At 39.3% G+C, this 17,853-nt stretch overlaps 1 protein-coding gene across 1 annotated transcript in view; it reads right to left on the bottom strand.

Annotated features, from left to right (window-relative positions):
• Positions 1 to 514: 514 nt before the first annotated feature.
• MCM9 (minichromosome maintenance 9 homologous recombination repair factor) overlaps positions 515 to 17,853 on the bottom strand; it is a 49,095-nt gene continuing 31,756 nt past the window's right edge. Inside the window, exons 8-13 of the mRNA XM_042016703.1 lie at positions 14,884 to 15,058; positions 12,423 to 12,625; positions 11,180 to 11,383; positions 9,617 to 9,699; positions 4,942 to 5,087; positions 515 to 2,743 (exon numbers count right to left, since the gene is read on the bottom strand). Coding sequence (XP_041872637.1) covers positions 1,234 to 2,743; positions 4,942 to 5,087; positions 9,617 to 9,699; positions 11,180 to 11,383; positions 12,423 to 12,625; positions 14,884 to 15,058 — 2,321 coding nt within the window. The 3' untranslated portion in view covers positions 515 to 1,233. The remainder of the gene's footprint in view (positions 2,744 to 4,941; positions 5,088 to 9,616; positions 9,700 to 11,179; positions 11,384 to 12,422; positions 12,626 to 14,883; positions 15,059 to 17,853) is intronic.

The raw sequence follows: 17,853 nt of genomic DNA on the forward strand, positions 1-17,853 counted from the left end.
TCAATTCTCTGAAAATCTGCAGTACTTTAACTCACTTAGTTTCAAGGGAGCTACTTCCAAGCACATCAAGAGAGAATTAGATCTTTCTGCTAGCAAATCTCCCAAGGGATTTACTGTGCTGTAGGCAACACTTTATTCCCTGTTTACCTTGCAGGTAATAACAAGAATATTCTGTGGAGAATTCAAACACAGAAGAAACATACCAGGCAAGTCACTAGAAGAAAATTAAGGCTTACCTCTGTAAACATATAATGCATTAGTAGATTAACTTCCCATTAGACAAATGAGTGACACAGGATGCAGCATGCTACAGCAGACAAACTGCATATCAGATGCAGTAAAACTCTAACCATAATTAAAATATCCAAGTAAACATTATCTGACTCAGAACCAAGCTACACTAGGGAAGCTCTTCACCGTGCTGCTAGGCTTGAAGTGTAGTTTATCTGCCAGGGCTTAATGCCTGCATTAAAGTTACCCTGGTTACTGATGACTCCCATTCAATCACCTGAAATTCGTTGTGTCTGCAGTGGAGAACTGCGTGTTTATTAAAGAGTTGGGTTTTGATAAAATGATCTAGAATACAGATACAGATACCTGAACCAGTGTATTTAAAAACGAAACTAAAAAACAGATACAAAAAGCTCTCAATCCATGTTTTCAACATCAGCTGTGTGACAAGGAGCACAGTAATCAGAGATGAAGCAAAATTGTCATGATACTGATAATACAGAAACACCATAGCATGATGATAGATCACAATATTAGTAACTATGAGGAGACAAACAGCACATAGAGATGAACAAAACATAATGACATAGCTTGAGCACCATCATTTTTCTAAAGTGGCACAGTCACTTGGAAAGACAATCTGAATCATGTGTAGCTCTAACCATTACATGAAATAAAGTATAAAGTCAATTAAGCCTGCTCCTCTGCAAGATCACTCACTCTGGGCACACAAACATAGCTATACAAGTCTTTAGGTTTCATCAGTTCAACCAAACCAGTGAACTGACATGAACAGCCTTGGGAAGCGTTTAGGAAACTAAAAGCCAAATCGGGCCTGCAGCACACGCAGTCCCTGTTTATGTAAAGCATATAGCCCTTAAAGAAAGTACATTCACAGGTCCAGGATGATTCTATGAAACACTTTGAAAACCATGGATACAACGGATAGAAGGGTGAAGATTCAGAAGAACTGCATGTTAAATAATTGGGAGGATATACATGTTACGTCCTTGGATTTTTCCTAACCTCTTCATCCCAATCAAAATCTAATGTTGCATCATCCAGCTCTGCTATGGAGAAGAGAGATGTCTTTGTGGCCACGCTGGCTTTACTAGAATTTCCCAATGCAAAACTCTTTCTTTTGCCAGGATTGCTCACGTGCACCTTCAGCGATGGGCTGTGGCTTTCCTTGTTGGTGTCATTCTTAACGGCAGGTGAGGTTTCTGATTTTGCCTCAGGACGTGACACAAAGGAGAACGTCGACAGCTTGGCTAATGTGCTGGAGCGCACCTTCCCTGTGCTTGGACCACCAAGTTTCTCCTCTCCCTCCCTTTTCTTGTCAGTGGGTGGAGGTGACGCAGCATCAAAACTGGTATCAGAGCGTATTGTTGCACTTTCTCTGACCTCCTTCCCTAAGGCCCAACTCTGCTGCTCTTCTTTCCCTTTATTATTAACTGATCCTTTTTCCAAACGACATTTTCCTAAGCGAGTCAATGTCATCTTACTTTTCTCAGGTGGGCAGCATTCTTCTGGAAGCTGCTCTCCCTGGAGCTGCTCTCCTGGCTTAAAAGTAGTTTCACTCTGAAAAAGAGAAAATTCTTCATTTGTCTTCTCTGAAGAATGACCAAGCTTTGTCCTTGGTCTGAAAGAAAATTTAGCTAGTTTAGCAACTGGGGGACTTTCACTGTCTTGCTCATGGGAACTTACTACCTTTGTTTCCTTCACGACTTGATCTTTACTTCTTTTTCTCATGGAAATTGTTGCACCTTTTGCTGCTACTGATATGCTGTTCTCTTGTCCTAGCATAGAATCTGCATCACTTGAAAGATCTGGCTGGCCAGAGGCAGGTAATACTGAAGGAAGGGCCTTTGCCTCGGGGTCCTGTGTGCTTGTAAAGAATCCATGTGACTTCTCCATGTGCAGCCTCCGCCAGCTTCTAGAAGCATCTTGTCTAATAACTGAATCCTGCACACTAGCACTTGGTGCTGGGTCTGCAATACTATCTTCTGAAGAAGAACAGTTGTGTTCTTCATTCCTTTTCCTGCTTAACTTGGAAACTGTGTCCTTTTGTTTCAGAGGAGCATGCAGATCCACAGCTGCTAGTGACTCTCTTACTCCATTTTGCTTCCTTGGTATTGAAGCAGATCTTTCTTCAGAGCTTGAGGTTTTTGAAGCCAAGTTATTTGGAGATATCTTGGGCACTGGAAACGACTTCTGAGAATTTTCTTCAGCATCAATGCTGCTCTCTTCCAGGCTGTCAAACCATGCCAGGCTGTTTGTGTTTTTGTTATTACCCTGTGCTGGGTTGCACAAGGGTTCTGGATGAATATTCCCTTCACAGCTGCCTTCAAGCAAAGGTGTCCGTGGCCCAGAGTTATCCTCTTCTTGATTTGAAGGTTCTGACTGAGATCTTTGCTTTGACTGCCCAAATGCATCATCATTCAAGCACCTCGTGGTAGTACTGAAATTTGTTTCTTCAGGCTGCTGCTGGCATGAGTTTTCCTTTTTCAATCTATACAATGAAAAAAAAATTAAACAATAGTAAATGAATTTTCTTCCTTTTTCTTTCTTCATTGTATTACTGATACATAATATGCATGACTGATGGAAAGCTACAAAAAATGTAGGTCACAAAAGTATGTTATTAAGTTTCATATACAGCTCTGAAAGCTGGTGTTGCAGTCTGTCACCTTTCAGCACCTTAAACAGTGAGTGGCAGGATTTAGTGTCCCCAGTAGAAGATAGGCAGACGGACAGAGAGAAAGAAACCACCTAAACTGCATTTCCTTGGGAAACCAAACAGGAAAAAAAACAAACTAAACACAAGCTTTGCACTACTTACAACCATTGCTAGAGTCCCCTACAGATTTTATATATTCTGTAAGTCTATCTTCTAGAACAGAACCTACTTAAATCTTATCCTGAGCCAGGTGAAGTCTCAAATGAGTTATTGGAATGGAAAACCTAGGTATTACTTGGAATAGTGGTTGTTGAGTTTCTCTCATAATCACTATGTACTTAACATGTCAAAAACGTGATAGAACAGAAGCATCTCAAATCACTTATAAAACTTAATTATCACTGTCTGTGCCTATCTATATTCTCAGGGCCCTCTAAAACAACAGAGGTGCTTGAGTGAGGGTTCCCTCCAATCTCAGAATAGCTGATGTTCTGTCTATTATACCTAAATAGATATTTTCCAAGGCAAACAGCATTCTGGTTTTCACTAAACAGTGATACAAACCATGAGTGAAAAGCAGCCACCTTCCATCCCAAAAGTGACTGCATTCGTCTAGAAGAAATGATTCTTATGCATAATAAACAGTTTCTCTGCTCTGTGAGAGAGAGAGCACTATACAGACATGTATGTTTTAGAATAATTACTGTAATTGTTTACTAACATGTTTATCCTTATTTTTTTAATGGAAGGTGGCAGAAATTACATGACTCATCAAGAAGGGATGAGATATATGATACATGATTGTTTTACTGAAATATAGTTTAGGGGAAACGCATGGAACCAGTCTTCTAATACAGAATGGATTGTTTTAAAGAGGACATTCATTTAGTACTCCCTAAGATGCTTAAGAGAGGGAAGAAGAAATCAGCTTAATTTGCAGCATAGGGCATTCGGTAGAATATTAGGAAAACCTTTATGAGCATTGGGTGGAGCAATCATGGCACAGACTACAGAATGGCAACAGAAAATCCTCATCATTAGAAGGGCTTCAGAGCAGATAATGTGAGCTCCTGCCAGGAAGGTCAAACGCAGACCTAATCCTCTCTTTGTATTTGATCTCCCATCCCATCCTACATTTCTTTGATCCCCCATGAACACCTCTGTTTTAAAAGTAGCTTTTGTCCGTCTGTTGAAGATAGCCCACTTTCATCTGTTTCTGTTGACTCTGTGGTTATTTAACACATCATTACTACAAGTTACAAAATAAGTCTCAAAAATATTCAAAGGAAAAGTGAATTCTCCCAGCCGTTTCCATTAATTTCAACGACATTAATTTTTTATCTTCATTTAACAGTAAGAAAGTACAAGTTTCCTCAAAGCCTAATCTCATTTCTGGAAGAAAAGGTGGGTTGTTTAACTTTTACTTCCTTCCAATTCTAGGGTTTTTCTCTCAGGCTCAGTGCATTAAAAGTTTTCTATTAATAACAAAAAATAGGTTTCCCAAAGATTACTGCAGTGAGCTGGAAACTAGAGATGCGACAGTGACAATTCCAGCATGTAAAAAAGAAAAAATCACCCAAAATTACAGAACCTTGATTCAGGCTTACATTTTCCATTAACAGAAAGGGAAGGATCCTGACAATCCCAACACAAAAGGCGGCTTAAAAAATCATGAAGCAGATCTGCTGTATTTTACCAAACAAGTAACAAAAGGTTCTACAAAATTATTTGCTCAGCTACAGAATGTAGCATTTTGACTCTGAGAAGCACTTTTGAAACTTATCTGAGCATAATATTCAGATATGAGTTGGGAACTCATTAAAATATTTGTAAATTCCATAACCCAGAGGCAGAAATGATCTTGTGATGATCTCAGAATGCTACTTTAAAACAATCTCCCTGATTATCCAAGTCCTCTAAAGAATGAGTCCCTTCCCAATGTCAGACTAATTTTAGACCCTCTCCAGATACTATTGTGAAACAAATTCTGTTTCCCATCTGAATTAGTTTGTTACTTTGTGTATCTGTACCTGTCAAGTCTTCGTAGCTCTTTATGCAGAAGGTCTTTCAGCTCCAGCCGCTCCAATATGATTTCACACTGTGTTCGGTACTGCTCCATTGGATTGTCTGGAAATGAGGTGTGTAAGGCATTGATGCCTCCGAGAAGTGCACCCCCCTATGGCACCAAAGAGATTTTAAAAAATAAAAATGGGAAACTACCTTTATTATTAACCACCAAATTTAAACAACAGCGACTATGTTATCCGAAATTCTCCCTTAGGTATTTTAAAGCTTAAGGTAGCAAATATTTGCTAACTGTATCCACACAAATAATCCTATTAGATCTGCTGATGTGGTCAAAATTGCTCATAAACATAAAGCAATTACATGATCAAGCCTGCAGTCTACTCATACTTGTTTATTTTTATTGACACATGGAATGGGAAGTCCACCTAAAGCTTGAGAATATCCTGACTGAAAACAAAAATTAGGATTAAAGATGTTTTCCAAATACCTTGTAAAAATTGTGCCCATGTGAGGAACTTTTTTAACTGAAGAAGTTCTGACTGCTAGAAGTTTTCATTAGCTTTGCCTAATTTCCTAAAGGAAAAGACCTGTGTATTAAGGCGTGTCAACACAGGGTAAATTTTTTGGGACAGAAATATTTCTGAATAGCACTTTAAGAGTAACTTACTATTTGTGAATAATTCCAGTGAATTGTAAGTGATTTTAATATGGGACAATTTTTGCTGTGCCTTGTAAAAATGAAGCAGTCTTTATTTGGAACAGAGCATCTGCACAGTGATTTGTTCCACAACAAATAATCTAGAATAGCTCTGTAGTTAATTGCTCTTTGGAAAAAAACACCTCACACCACAAACCCTCTATTTTGCCACAGATTAGTTAGTATTTACCACTCCTGTCTAATCTATAAAGCTCAATACAACTAATGAACCAGATGTGTGTCAAGTGCCATGGATACAATACCAAAAGTCAATGAAGTCTCTAGATCCAGAAATTGCTACCTATGGCATCACATGGATTACATGTTTTCAATTGTGATAATTTCTGGTTCCACCATTCTGCAGTGTTAAAATATTACATTGAAAAACATCACTCTGTGGCTAATTAAAGCTCTCTAAAACTACAATGTGCTAAAATTAAGGCTGTCCATGCAACCTTTAATGCATCCCACTGAAGTTACCACTTGGGGGTTTTTTCACCCATCACTTCAGGAACACAATAGATCTGTTTCACATGGAAGCACCAGTCTCTTGGCATGGAAAAGGCTCCTGCAGAACCCACCCCTCTGCTGTATTTGCTTCAGGAACTGGAAGGTTCATAGACAATGAGGCAGGGACTCAGTCTCTTGGTTAGAACAATTAAAAGCAGATAAGGAGGACCAGATTCTGTCTCTGATGCTATGTTCCAGTTTTTGTGATTCAGAAAGAGCCAGTTAAGTAAAGAAAGAAAATAAATCTCTAAGTGGAATCCTGATGTGGTGCATGCACAGAAGGAAATTGCAGACAACAGGAAATGTGCTCAAACAGTCAAAGTGTTACTGTTCTGAAACTGGGGCCCAACCATCTCTTGTGGGTATGCTCTAATGGACCATTCCTTCTGGACTGTACATAATTCAGCTCCAGATCAGAGGAGTAGCACCATCCCACCACTTTGCAAGGACTGCGTGAAGATAGATGAATTGATATTTCTGAAATATTCAAGGCCACTGGAGATGAATTCCAAAGAAAAATATGTTAAGAAATTGTGAATATTACCTTTAGAACAGCAGGTAATAAACAAAATATTGAGCAAAACACTGACAAAAGATAGTTGCTTTCGGACTGAGTACTGTCAACCTGTGTCCTAAGGACCCAGTGGAAAAAAAGAGGACTACGTGGTTATATATCCTGAGATATAGAGCCACGGGCTACAATAATGTCTTGCACTCACTGACATTTCAATCCCTTTCGTGGCCATCACAAGGAGCTTCTTTTAAATACTGTATGTGCATGTGAAATTCTAAGTGAAGTTAAGATATCTGTGAAGTTTCATTCCTGTGCTGGTGCTCACGTCTCTGAGATATCTGCCCCTCTGAGATTCTGAGATATCATTTTGAGTAGAGGAAGGAAACCATATGACAAAACCACTGTAAACTGAGGGCAGAGGATCTAAAACAGAGAGAGAAAATATTACAGGGAAAATCAGTGGAAAGGAAAGGTGTAAAATGCCTAGGGATGGGAAGACAAATTATAAAAAGGAGTTAAAGGAGAGGGATTGGAAAGAGAATAAAACAAGGATGGAAACAGGACCAAGAGAAGGAGAGAAACAATGCTAGCAAGAGAAAATGAGGCAAAGAAAAGATCAAGCCGGGGGGCTTTGGAATATGCTCACAACGACTAAGTAGGAAAGAGAAATATAAAGGTGAATTAGAGGGCAAAACAAACAAAAAACTCCAATGAAGTAGGTTGGAGATGAAAATGTGATAGTCTTCCTTCTCAAGAGAGCTCACAAGAAATACCCAGTCACAGGAGAACTGTGAACGTTAATTTTATTCTGGCAAGAACTGACTTATTGTAGGAGTTGCAAAGACAGTGTTAAAGATGGAGTTTGCTGAGCTAAAAGGTGGCAACCAGTCCTTCCAGAATGACACTGGCACTTCCTCATTTACAACCTCATTCTAAAGACTAACAATTAGGCAGGAAACACAGGATGTATCTGTACAAAATGTTGTGGGGTTTTTTTTCTAGAGAAGGAATCTGTCTCTGAAAATAAACTTTTGCATGCTACTTCCATCTTTTTTTAATAAAACAAATAAATCACTTCCTTCAAAAAGAAACTACTTCAGTGAAACTACTTCAAAAATGAACATGTTTGCCTACTTGCTCATAAGGAGCTAAGAGTGGAGCAAAGATGGTAAGCATACCAAGCACTCCCAGGTAATCTGCAGTCATAATTCAGGCAAATTTCTCACTGACTCTTATTAGACAAAAACTTGTTACACAATGTAGTGGGTTGACCCTGGCCAGGTCAACCTGCAGCCCTTGAGGGCAGGACTGTATAAAAATGAAACATTGACTCACAGTTAAAACAAATCTTTTACATTTACTTGTGCTGATCAGGTAGAGAGACACACAGGGGAACATACACATTCATTATTATTACATACATATGTTTCACTTTTTGATCTGTTACAAAAAAAAAAAAAAAATTAGTATTTCAGAGTTCTTATATCCAAAACCATATTACTTTGAAACCACAGTCCCATCAATTTTCCATCTAGTTAATTACAGGTTTAATTACAGTTAATGAAGACTTATGTGGTACCTTCTGCAGTTTCAACAGCTTCATATTTTAACTCCATTGCAGTGCTGTCATTGAAAAGCTGAGCTCTTCAAAACAGTGCAAGATGAATTGCAACAGACAGCGAAATAATCTTTTCCTATTTAATAAGGTCAGGCCCTGTAGTATTTTTGAGATAAATTCCATTTGCAATGTTGTGCAATAGATTATCAGTGGCACAAACTGCAATTAGTCTCTCAACTCTCACTGAAAGGACAAGAGAGATCACAAGTGTCTACCTGCCATATGTGACTTTGTGCATCTATCCTGAAGAGCTTTGTCTCCAAAAAAAGGAGCATATCTACTCCTACAAAAGTCTTTCAGGCCCATTGAACTAATGGGTGCTACATAAAATTGTCTTAATTTGAAAATACTCAAATTGACCTGTACAGGAACACAGGAAATGCCATTTTGGATCAGACCAGTCAGCTGAGCAGCAGAGTACACCATCTCTGACAGAACCAAACCCAAACATTTCAGATGTGCTAAAAACTCCCATGCATAAGACTTTGGATAATCTGCTTATGGTAATTTTTTTCCTACTCCAAAGCATGAAGATTTATTTCTCTTAAAAATATTCTGTCTGAAGTAATAGTGTCTATATTATTTTCCACATTTCTACTAAAAAAAACCCTTCTATCAGATTTACGTTTCTTTTACTAATTCTAAATGTGCTGCTTTTTCAACATCCTAATAATAATATTACAGTAAACTAAAATCTAGCCTTCCACATTTTTTCAATGCCTTTTTGAGTAGAAACATTACATAAATACATGTGATAATTGGAAAGCATTATTTTCAGTCCAAGCAAAGTTTTGGAATTTTAAGGTTTCTAAGAATAAAATTAGTCTTCTAAATGTTCTGAGTTTTACAATTACTACCAACATAGTTTAAAATTATTTAATGGCTAAATAAATTGTAGGTCTTGGCAACTGTTTGAACTTGCTCCAAAAAATGATTTGGTTCTCTCATACCTAATTAATGAGTGACTATGTAACATCATGGAACAAAAACCCATCAGAGACTATTAAACACAGTGATATACAAACAATTTCTGCCTCAAAATGTCTTTAAAATGTAGATTACCAAAAGCCAATACTAGGCCAAAACTTCACTTCGACTGGTCCGTAAAAAAAGGTAGCAGGACTTTATCCTAATCCAGATTTTTCAGCATAATCTATGTTTAAGGATTTTAACAATCAAGATGGACTAAAAAAGACTTGTCAAGGTCTCTGATTACCTACTTTGCATGAGTCTATAAAATCCTTTCCAAAGAGAAGGGAGCTGGCACATGTCTACATGTAAAACCGAATCCCTTAAATGTGGTGTTGCAGCAATGGCAATGTCTGTAAGAAAACTTACCTGCATAGAAGATTCCATCACTGATACCACAGTTACAGCATCTTCCAAAGTCACAGTATCCCTAAACATCAACCGGGCATGAGCTATCAAAAATAAATGGGTGCAAGCATTACCAAAGTCAAAAAACAATTTTTTGTACAAGAAGGAACAAGATACTTCTTCAAATTTCTTCAGCCCTCAAACACTCATGCATAGGCATAACTTAAACATAAATATAATAATTTTGATTTCAATGTTAATTTCAACAGAAACTGGAAGGATTAGTTTTTCTAGTGAACAATAGGGTGTAATTTTCAAATTGCAGTTACAGTGACAGGATAAAGATACTTAAAATTCTACAGTTAAAAAATGTAAAGTGCTGGATATCACAACAAAGAGTGTGATATGAAACATCCTTATCTACATAGGCACATGTCATCACCATAAAGTAAAAAATAAGGTCCAATTTTCATCACAGGTCAGAAAAAAATGTATTCCTCTATCTGGTCTGTGTCACAGATTCGGTATTATTTAAAATGCTTTCCTCTGCAATAGCTTTATTTTTTCTTCCTTCTCTTTCTTCAGTCAGCAAAATAAAAGTGTTTTTTGTAAATAGATATAATGCAAATAATTTACGACATGAAACCTTTTTCGTAATGGCCATGGAAACACACTCAGTTCTTATTCAGCAATAGAAAGACAGGTTAGTTAATACCATCCAAGTAATACTTTGAAAGAACAAAATCCTACTAAAAGCCCCAATCTCATGAACTCATAAGAAGGGAAGAAACACTGAATGTGAAAATTACATGTGTATCTCGAAAAGTTAGGAATGTCTTTCACTTAAATGGAGAATGCCTTTCCCCCAAAATGGAGAACAAAACATAAACATCTGAAGTAGGAGGCACTACACTGTCATTTATGCTTGCTAAACAAAATACAGTACATTCTTTTAAATTCATCCTGAAAATATTTGATATGCCATTTTATAAAATAAAACCATGTTAAGACAGAGACATACTGCTTCCTTTGGGTTTTTTTTAATAAATGAAATATGACTTGAACACAGAGATGGAAATTTTTAAGTTGTATGGCAAATATGGTCTTGATTACTTATACTTCAGGAAACAAAAAAATATGTTATCTTTTATGTGGTGTTAACTTTAGGATTATTGATACTTAAGAAAAAATATGCTAATTTTATGTTATATTAATTTCATAGTAGAAGCAAATATTTGACTCAAATGGAAGCAAGTAAATCCTGAGATTGCCTTTCATAAAGACACACAATCTCTGAGATTTTTCTCTTGAATGTGACTTCTTCCAGAGGTTTTAATTTTTATAATATACATGAGAATGTCAAAATTAAAACTGGTTTTGATAGTTTAAATGTAACACCCTTTCTCACATTCAGAATCTCCAGCCCTGAGGCTCTTTAGATGAGAAGGATAAAACAATACAAGAATCACCTATCCCCACCTCCATGGAAAAGCTGTTACTCTGCTTACTGGCTATAATTATACTGTTCTATTCATTTCATAAAGGTTAATTGTTAGCCTAAAAATAAAAATGCCAGGGCCTTACCTTCTGCAAGGCGTATCAGACTCTCTAACAGGCGGATGGTGGTGCGGGCAGCATTCCTGCAGTCACTCTGACGCTGCATTTGATAGTAGCGAACAAGGATCAGGTTGCTCTCATCAGACAATTTTGGCTGTATGCTTTTTATAAGGCAGAAGTAGGTTTTCATCCTTTCCATGCTCCAGAGCTTTTCTGATTTGCTTGGGCAGCCTGCATTACAACATCCTTGTCAGTAATTCTGTAACAACAGACATCAAGCTTCTTCCCAAGAACTCCTGTTAAATAGACAGGTGACTATGAAAGACACATTACTGTACTTCTGAGGCATACTGGCTGGTCTGTACACTAGTCCTCAAGGACTTGGTCAAATTCCAGTGCAGAATTTTACACACCATCCGATCCCTCCCATATCAAAATCCACAGTAAAGCCTCCAGTAATTTCTATAGAACTGCTGTCAGCCTCACTGCCCACCAGATGGTACAGGCAGTGCCAAGTGCTTTGGAACTCCTTAAAATGAAAAATGCTACATGAGTGTATGCACCTCCTCTAGCTGTTTTACCTATTCTGTTGGAGCCAACACCTACCTGCCATATTCTGAACATTTTTTGTAGGGAAATATTCTAGAAAGGGAAGGAAGCTAGCTGAAGAAGTTTCCTCTAACCACTTCTTCTGTAAAGGGGATCAAAGCCATGTTCCTTGACATGGATGGGGAAGGGGCTGGTCAAAATCAAATCACACTGCCCTCCCTCATTCCAGAGCACAAAGCTCCACATGGGGAATGTTATTGTTCATTCTTTGAGCCCAGCAACATGTGCATCTCTGATCTGTTCTGCATAAATTAAGTTTCCCATTAACAGCAAGTACAGTTGCAAGGGATTTAGGATCTGCAGATCAAGCACTGTAAAGGTGTGAGATGGAAACAATCCACATATGGAGAAGTCTGGCCTGAAATCTCTTGTAAATGATCCCAGAGTAAAAGTAGAGTGTTCTCAGCTCCCCCCTCTTAATTAATTAGTGATCTCTGTCTTACTCCTACATGAAGAAAAACCATACAGCAGAAAACCACCATGACAAAAATGTAAACACTGATTAATTTGAAAGACTCAAGAAAAACAAACTAAAAAATGGAGGGAAATAAAAAAAACCCAAAACACCCTGCCCCCAAACAAACAGACAACAAAACCAGAAACTAACCAACAAAAAAAACCTCCAACAAAACACTTTATGATTTAAAAAGACTATTCTTACCTTTATTTTGCAAGATGAAGGATGAAATTATGTTGTCCCATTCCTCATTCTTCGTATCTAACAATACTAAGACCAGGTCAAATCTGCTCAACAGGGGACTGCCAAGAGCTATGTTGACAGAGATAGACTCATTGGGGTCATAATGGCCTTTTGGGTTTGTTGCTGCCAGGATAGTTGTCCTCGTGCTAAGCTTGCACACCAAGCTAGAGAACGGCATGGTGAACATTATGGTTGAATTAAACTGGATAGGGAAAATGATTCCAAGTATTTAAAAACTTTTGTGGTTTTATGCTATAAAGAGCACATCTTGTCTTGAAAGACCACAAGAGCTAAACAATGTACACAATTATTGTATTAATATTTGTTATATGTACAGTATTTTTCAGTCAGAGAATAACAACTAAACAGACACTGATCTGGATACCAAAAGTCACCAACCAACATTGCCACAAATAATCTCCATATATAGCTAGATCCTTAAATAGTGAAAACCAACACTACTTCTCAGAAATAAATATTACTTTGTGGGTTTATATGGTATAGAAACACTTTTGAATGCTGTAAAGTAACACTTTAGCTTAATTCACCTTTTAAGAGAGTAAAATAAAATGTGACATAAATGTATGTTTTATTCCTGTGTGTAAACATGAATATGAACCCAAGTAAACAGTGGTGGCAGCCACATCAAACTGAAACAGCCATTTTCCTCTCTTAACCATGGTGTCCTAGTATGTGCTTGTAGATGTGGGGAGAGATTATTTTTACTCTTCTAGTCCAAATGCACTCCGTTTGGGTAAGGCAGCAGCAGAAGCATTCTAACTTTGGTTTGTCACTGAGCTATTTCTAGTCAGCTCCTGAGTAACTGCTGCCTCATGTCCAAAGTTCTTCTGTAACTGAGAGGAAGGACCACAGACCTTCCACTAGCTTATACCCAACAGGAAAAAAACTTATCTTCCATGCACCAAAATAAGACCTAAATTAAGAACGTGCTTAACCTATGTGTGCTAAGTTACTACTCAAAAAATCCTCATTCGATGTAGTCCTTAAAAGTGAGCAACTGAGGATACATGTGCAAGTTAGCAAACTGTGTTTGGGTCTATCAAACCCAAACAACTGTAACAAGGAACTCAGCTGAAATATGTCCCTGTCTTACTAAGGAGACAGGACCATATTGACCGTATTTGTGCCCAGCTGGCCAAAGCTGGTAATCACCCAGGTGAGAGCAACACAACCCTGAGATTATCTCAGTTGGTAAGAGCATGGTGCTAAGAACACCATAGTTGTGGGTTTGATCCCCATTTAGGCCATTCACTTCAGAGCTGGACTTGATGATCTTTGCAGGTTCCCTTCAACTCAGAATACTCTATGATTATTTGTCCACTGTCTGACAAAGAGGATGGAGACGCTCAGAATAAGGGAATGACATGACCAGTTAGAGGAGCCAAGATGTGATTGGAGCAAGAGCTGAGTGGAAGGTGACACAAAGGAATATGGAAAGGGTGATGCCTTTTGAGTAGCAGAGGTTTCAGCAATAGCAGCCAGGAAATAATTTGGGCCTGGACAAGAGCTGCATATGACTGACAAATTGAAATGTGAGCTCAAAGACCCAAGTGGTGGGTGGCGATAGTGGGGGGAATAGCAGATTTGAACACACACTACTTTGAAAAAGGAAAGGCTGGAACTTTAAGTAAGCAGGAGTTTATATTTATGCCACACCCAACACATAAAATTCAGCAGCCTGGAAATCTCTTGGAAAATACAGCAGCCTGGAAATCTCTTGATGCGCTTTGGTTACTAAGCAATATTATTGGATTTTACAGGACAAGAGGACATAGCCTCAAGATGTGCAAAGAGAGGTTCAGGTTGGACTTCAGGAAGAATTTCTTCACTGAAAGGGTGTTCAGGCATTGGAACAGACTGCCCAGGGAGGTGGTGGAGTCACCATCCCTGAAGGCGTTCAAGAACTGACTGGACACAGCACTTAGTGCCATGGTCTAGTTGACAAGGTGGTGATCAATCACAGGCTGGACTTGATGATCTTTGAGGTCTTTTCTAAACTTAATGATTCTGTGATTTTGTGCTTTTGGAAAAATGAAGCCCTACTTTCTGAGTTGCAACCAAAAAAGTCACAAAGCTCCTCATTTCACAATGACTATTATGACCACTTGCAGCAAAGGACAAGAAAAAGGATGCCAAGTCTTTGTAGGAAAGTGCCCTGGCCTATAGCAGTAGATTGAAAACCCAACAGTGAAGAGGGTGTTTATTTATTCTGATTGCTTGCAGCCTCTGGTCCAGTGCACTGTCCTTTGAAATGCTGACTTGTCTAGTTTAGGAATACTGCTGAGAACAAAACTATTACGTACAATGAAGAAAACAGATATTTAATCAGCATCCCTCCAACCTGTAGGTACAAGAGAAAAATCTCACGTTGCTTTCTCACATATGCTAACATGCTACTTACCCTGCCTTTGCAACACTGATGGTTTGTTGCTCCATTGCCTCGTGGATACTGGTTCTGTCATGTTCTTTGATACTATTGAACTCATCAATGCAACAAAGGCCTCCATCTGCAAGCACCAGTGCTCCAGCTTCCAAATTCCACTCCCCAAATTCCTTCACAGCAGTCACTGTCAAACCTGAAGAATCAAATACTTCAGTCAGTCTCTTCCTTAAAATGCAGGAGTGAACTTGAGTGAAATAAAGGGGCCCAGCACAGTGATTTGAGCCATGGACAGAGGGCAAACCAGCAGGGATGCTCCATCATGTACCTCTACCACGTAACTTAACTCACTTTACAGCTACCAGCAAGCAATCCCACTAGCGTTGAGGTACGTTAGCCTGGAGCTGTGAAGCAGATTCTGTTAAGCTTCCCACATTTGGATTGTGACTTGGTTTAGGACTTTGTTAAACGAACAAAAGAGATTAGGGTACAAGGACTAGATCTGGAGGATCATACTGAAAATTGGGGCAAACACAAAGATTGCAAAATTATGGAATGGACCCATTCAGGTACTCCTCCTCATCAGTTATTAAAACAGACAGAAACTTTGGAGCTGCAAAGCAAAGTTTGGAAAGAAAAATATATTTCAATTTTCTTATAACTCATGGCCCCAGAAAGTGGAGTCAAATTCTTCCTTTAAACTAAAGAAATTAAATTTCTTTATGAGTTTTTGGTTTCCTCTAAGTATTAAGCAAAAATGAAAATCCAAAGATGACCGAGGATGAAATGGGGGAAGAAATAAAAAAAAAAGTTTTCCAGTAAATCTACATGTTATACAACACTGGGAGGATGGCAAGTCAAAAGCCCTGCACAACTGTAGAAACAGCCACTCATTAGCAAGTATGTGCAGCTCCCTCCAATTCCTCTATTCCCTATTTCCCAGATTCTTCTCTATCTTTAGCCCTTCTTTTTCACTCCAGTGTTCAGCTCAAAATATCCTAGTAGTTGACAAGCTGCAACCAGCCTAAAATCTCCTGCAATTCTATGGCAAAACCTGCACAAGAATCCCCTCTGCCTCACCATTTGGTTCAAGGCTGCAAAGACCTTTTCATCACTGTGCAGCCCACCACAGTACCCATTTGTTTGCAAATGGCCGGCAAAAAGTTATTGGAATTAAATGCTTCCTGATAACATATGTACTTCAGCTTGTAGTAAGGAATCTCCTGCACCATGCCCAATCTTTCTTGGTTTTCCTGGACTGTGTGCCGAACAACGTGGGCAGTCAATCATACAGCAGAATTATAGAAACACAAAGTACTAGGCGGTACTAGAGCCTGGCTGCGCGTTTATTTCTGTATCTTCCGTGGTGAGGGTACACAACTCGCACCCCCCAAGCTGTGGCACTTTCTGCTCTCCCCCTGGAGCTGTGAGGGACATCACTGGCACTGCAGTGCTGTGTCACTCTGCTCCGCGCTGTGCCCTATGCATGGCAGCCATGAGATGGCCTCGCTGCAGGCTCCCGCCACCACACAAGATGGCTTCCCCCGCTGCACACAGGGCCCTCTCACTGGCAGTGCTGCTGCACGGGCAAAATGTCCTGTCTCATAGCTCTTCAGGGTACCCAAGCCCTCTACAAATGGAGGAAGGGGATGGCTCCCTGGCAGCAGGGCCGTGGGACAGGCACGCTTGGTTCCCTGCACAGCCCATCTTCAGTGGCCTCTCCAGCAGCAGCACTTGGGGCCATGCAGACAGCCCATCCCACCCGGGGCATCCAGCACCCCACCAGCAAACCCTGCTTTGCTCAGGGGGCTCCCCAGCCAGCAAGGTGCTGTATCCCAGCGTACTGCCATTGGCCAAGAGGTCACTGCCGCGGGCTGCAGGGTCAGGCTCACGAGCCTGGCACCACTGCCAGCCCCACTGCCCTGAACTAGGGATGCTTCTGGCACCTGGGACCGCACCAGCACCCAGCACAATCAGCACAGAAACAGGAAAAAAACTCCACCAAACAAAGCATAACAAAAAACCAAAGAGCTGAAATGGCCCCAAACTGGACGTGTCCCATGGCACATGGTGGAGCCTCATGGGCAAGATGGTTTAGCCTGTAAGTGAACCACTGCTTTCATGCTTATTTAGGGGATGTCGAAAGCCCAATGCACCTTCCTGTTTGATTAGACTAGTTTTGTGCATTCTGACAGCAAAGGTGCTTGTTCTGGGAGGTGTTGGGAACAATTTCATCATGACTGCAGGACTGAGAGTAGTTTTTCACTCTTCCCAAGCAGCCAGCATTGCAGTTGCTGTTTATACAATACTGCACACTCTTAGAATACAAAAACCCACTTAGGATTCTTTTAAATACTTGTCAATCTTCCATTTTGTAAATAAGGTTAAATAAAACTTTAAAAGGAGCTCTAGTTGCAACCAGCTTTTTGTCTTGACATACAGCACTTCTTTAACTTTTTGCCTGAAGTGAATGGACAAAAGATTATATTTTGTCCCTGTTCTACCCACAATTCTAATTTAATTATGATATTTTTCTCTACTGTTCTTCCAGCCTCAATTTTAAGCTTAGGGCACTTCCAAGCTGGATGTGGTCTTACATTGTTTGCAACTTGCAGAGGATGAAGATTTTGAAAGGAAATTCATTTCTTCTTCAGCTCATATGGTTCACAACTTTAAATATAATACACTGATAAAAGAAGCATCTTCTACATATGAATCTAAACCTTATCAATTTTAATAAAAATTATTGTGGTAGGCAGGATAAATATAGTCCCATAAGCTATATGCCAGCGATTGAAGTAAAGTCACATCTTAAGATTTAATTTTTTCTTTTAAATAAAATCATTGCAAGGCAACAGCTTTTGAACTAATGTACAGAGTCCCTCTTGGTCATGAAAGGAGATCTGACTGGTTGCTTGGTAAGATCTTCCCTTCTGATTTTCCCCCTGCCTGGATTTTAATCTTTCTAATGCATGCAGGAAAACAAAACAA

Source organism: Corvus kubaryi, unplaced genomic scaffold (assembly GCF_017639235.1).
Source record: "Corvus kubaryi isolate FWS band 111438036 unplaced genomic scaffold, C.kubaryi_AGA036_p1.0 split3-73, whole genome shotgun sequence".
NCBI lineage: Eukaryota > Metazoa > Chordata > Aves > Passeriformes > Corvidae > Corvus > Corvus kubaryi.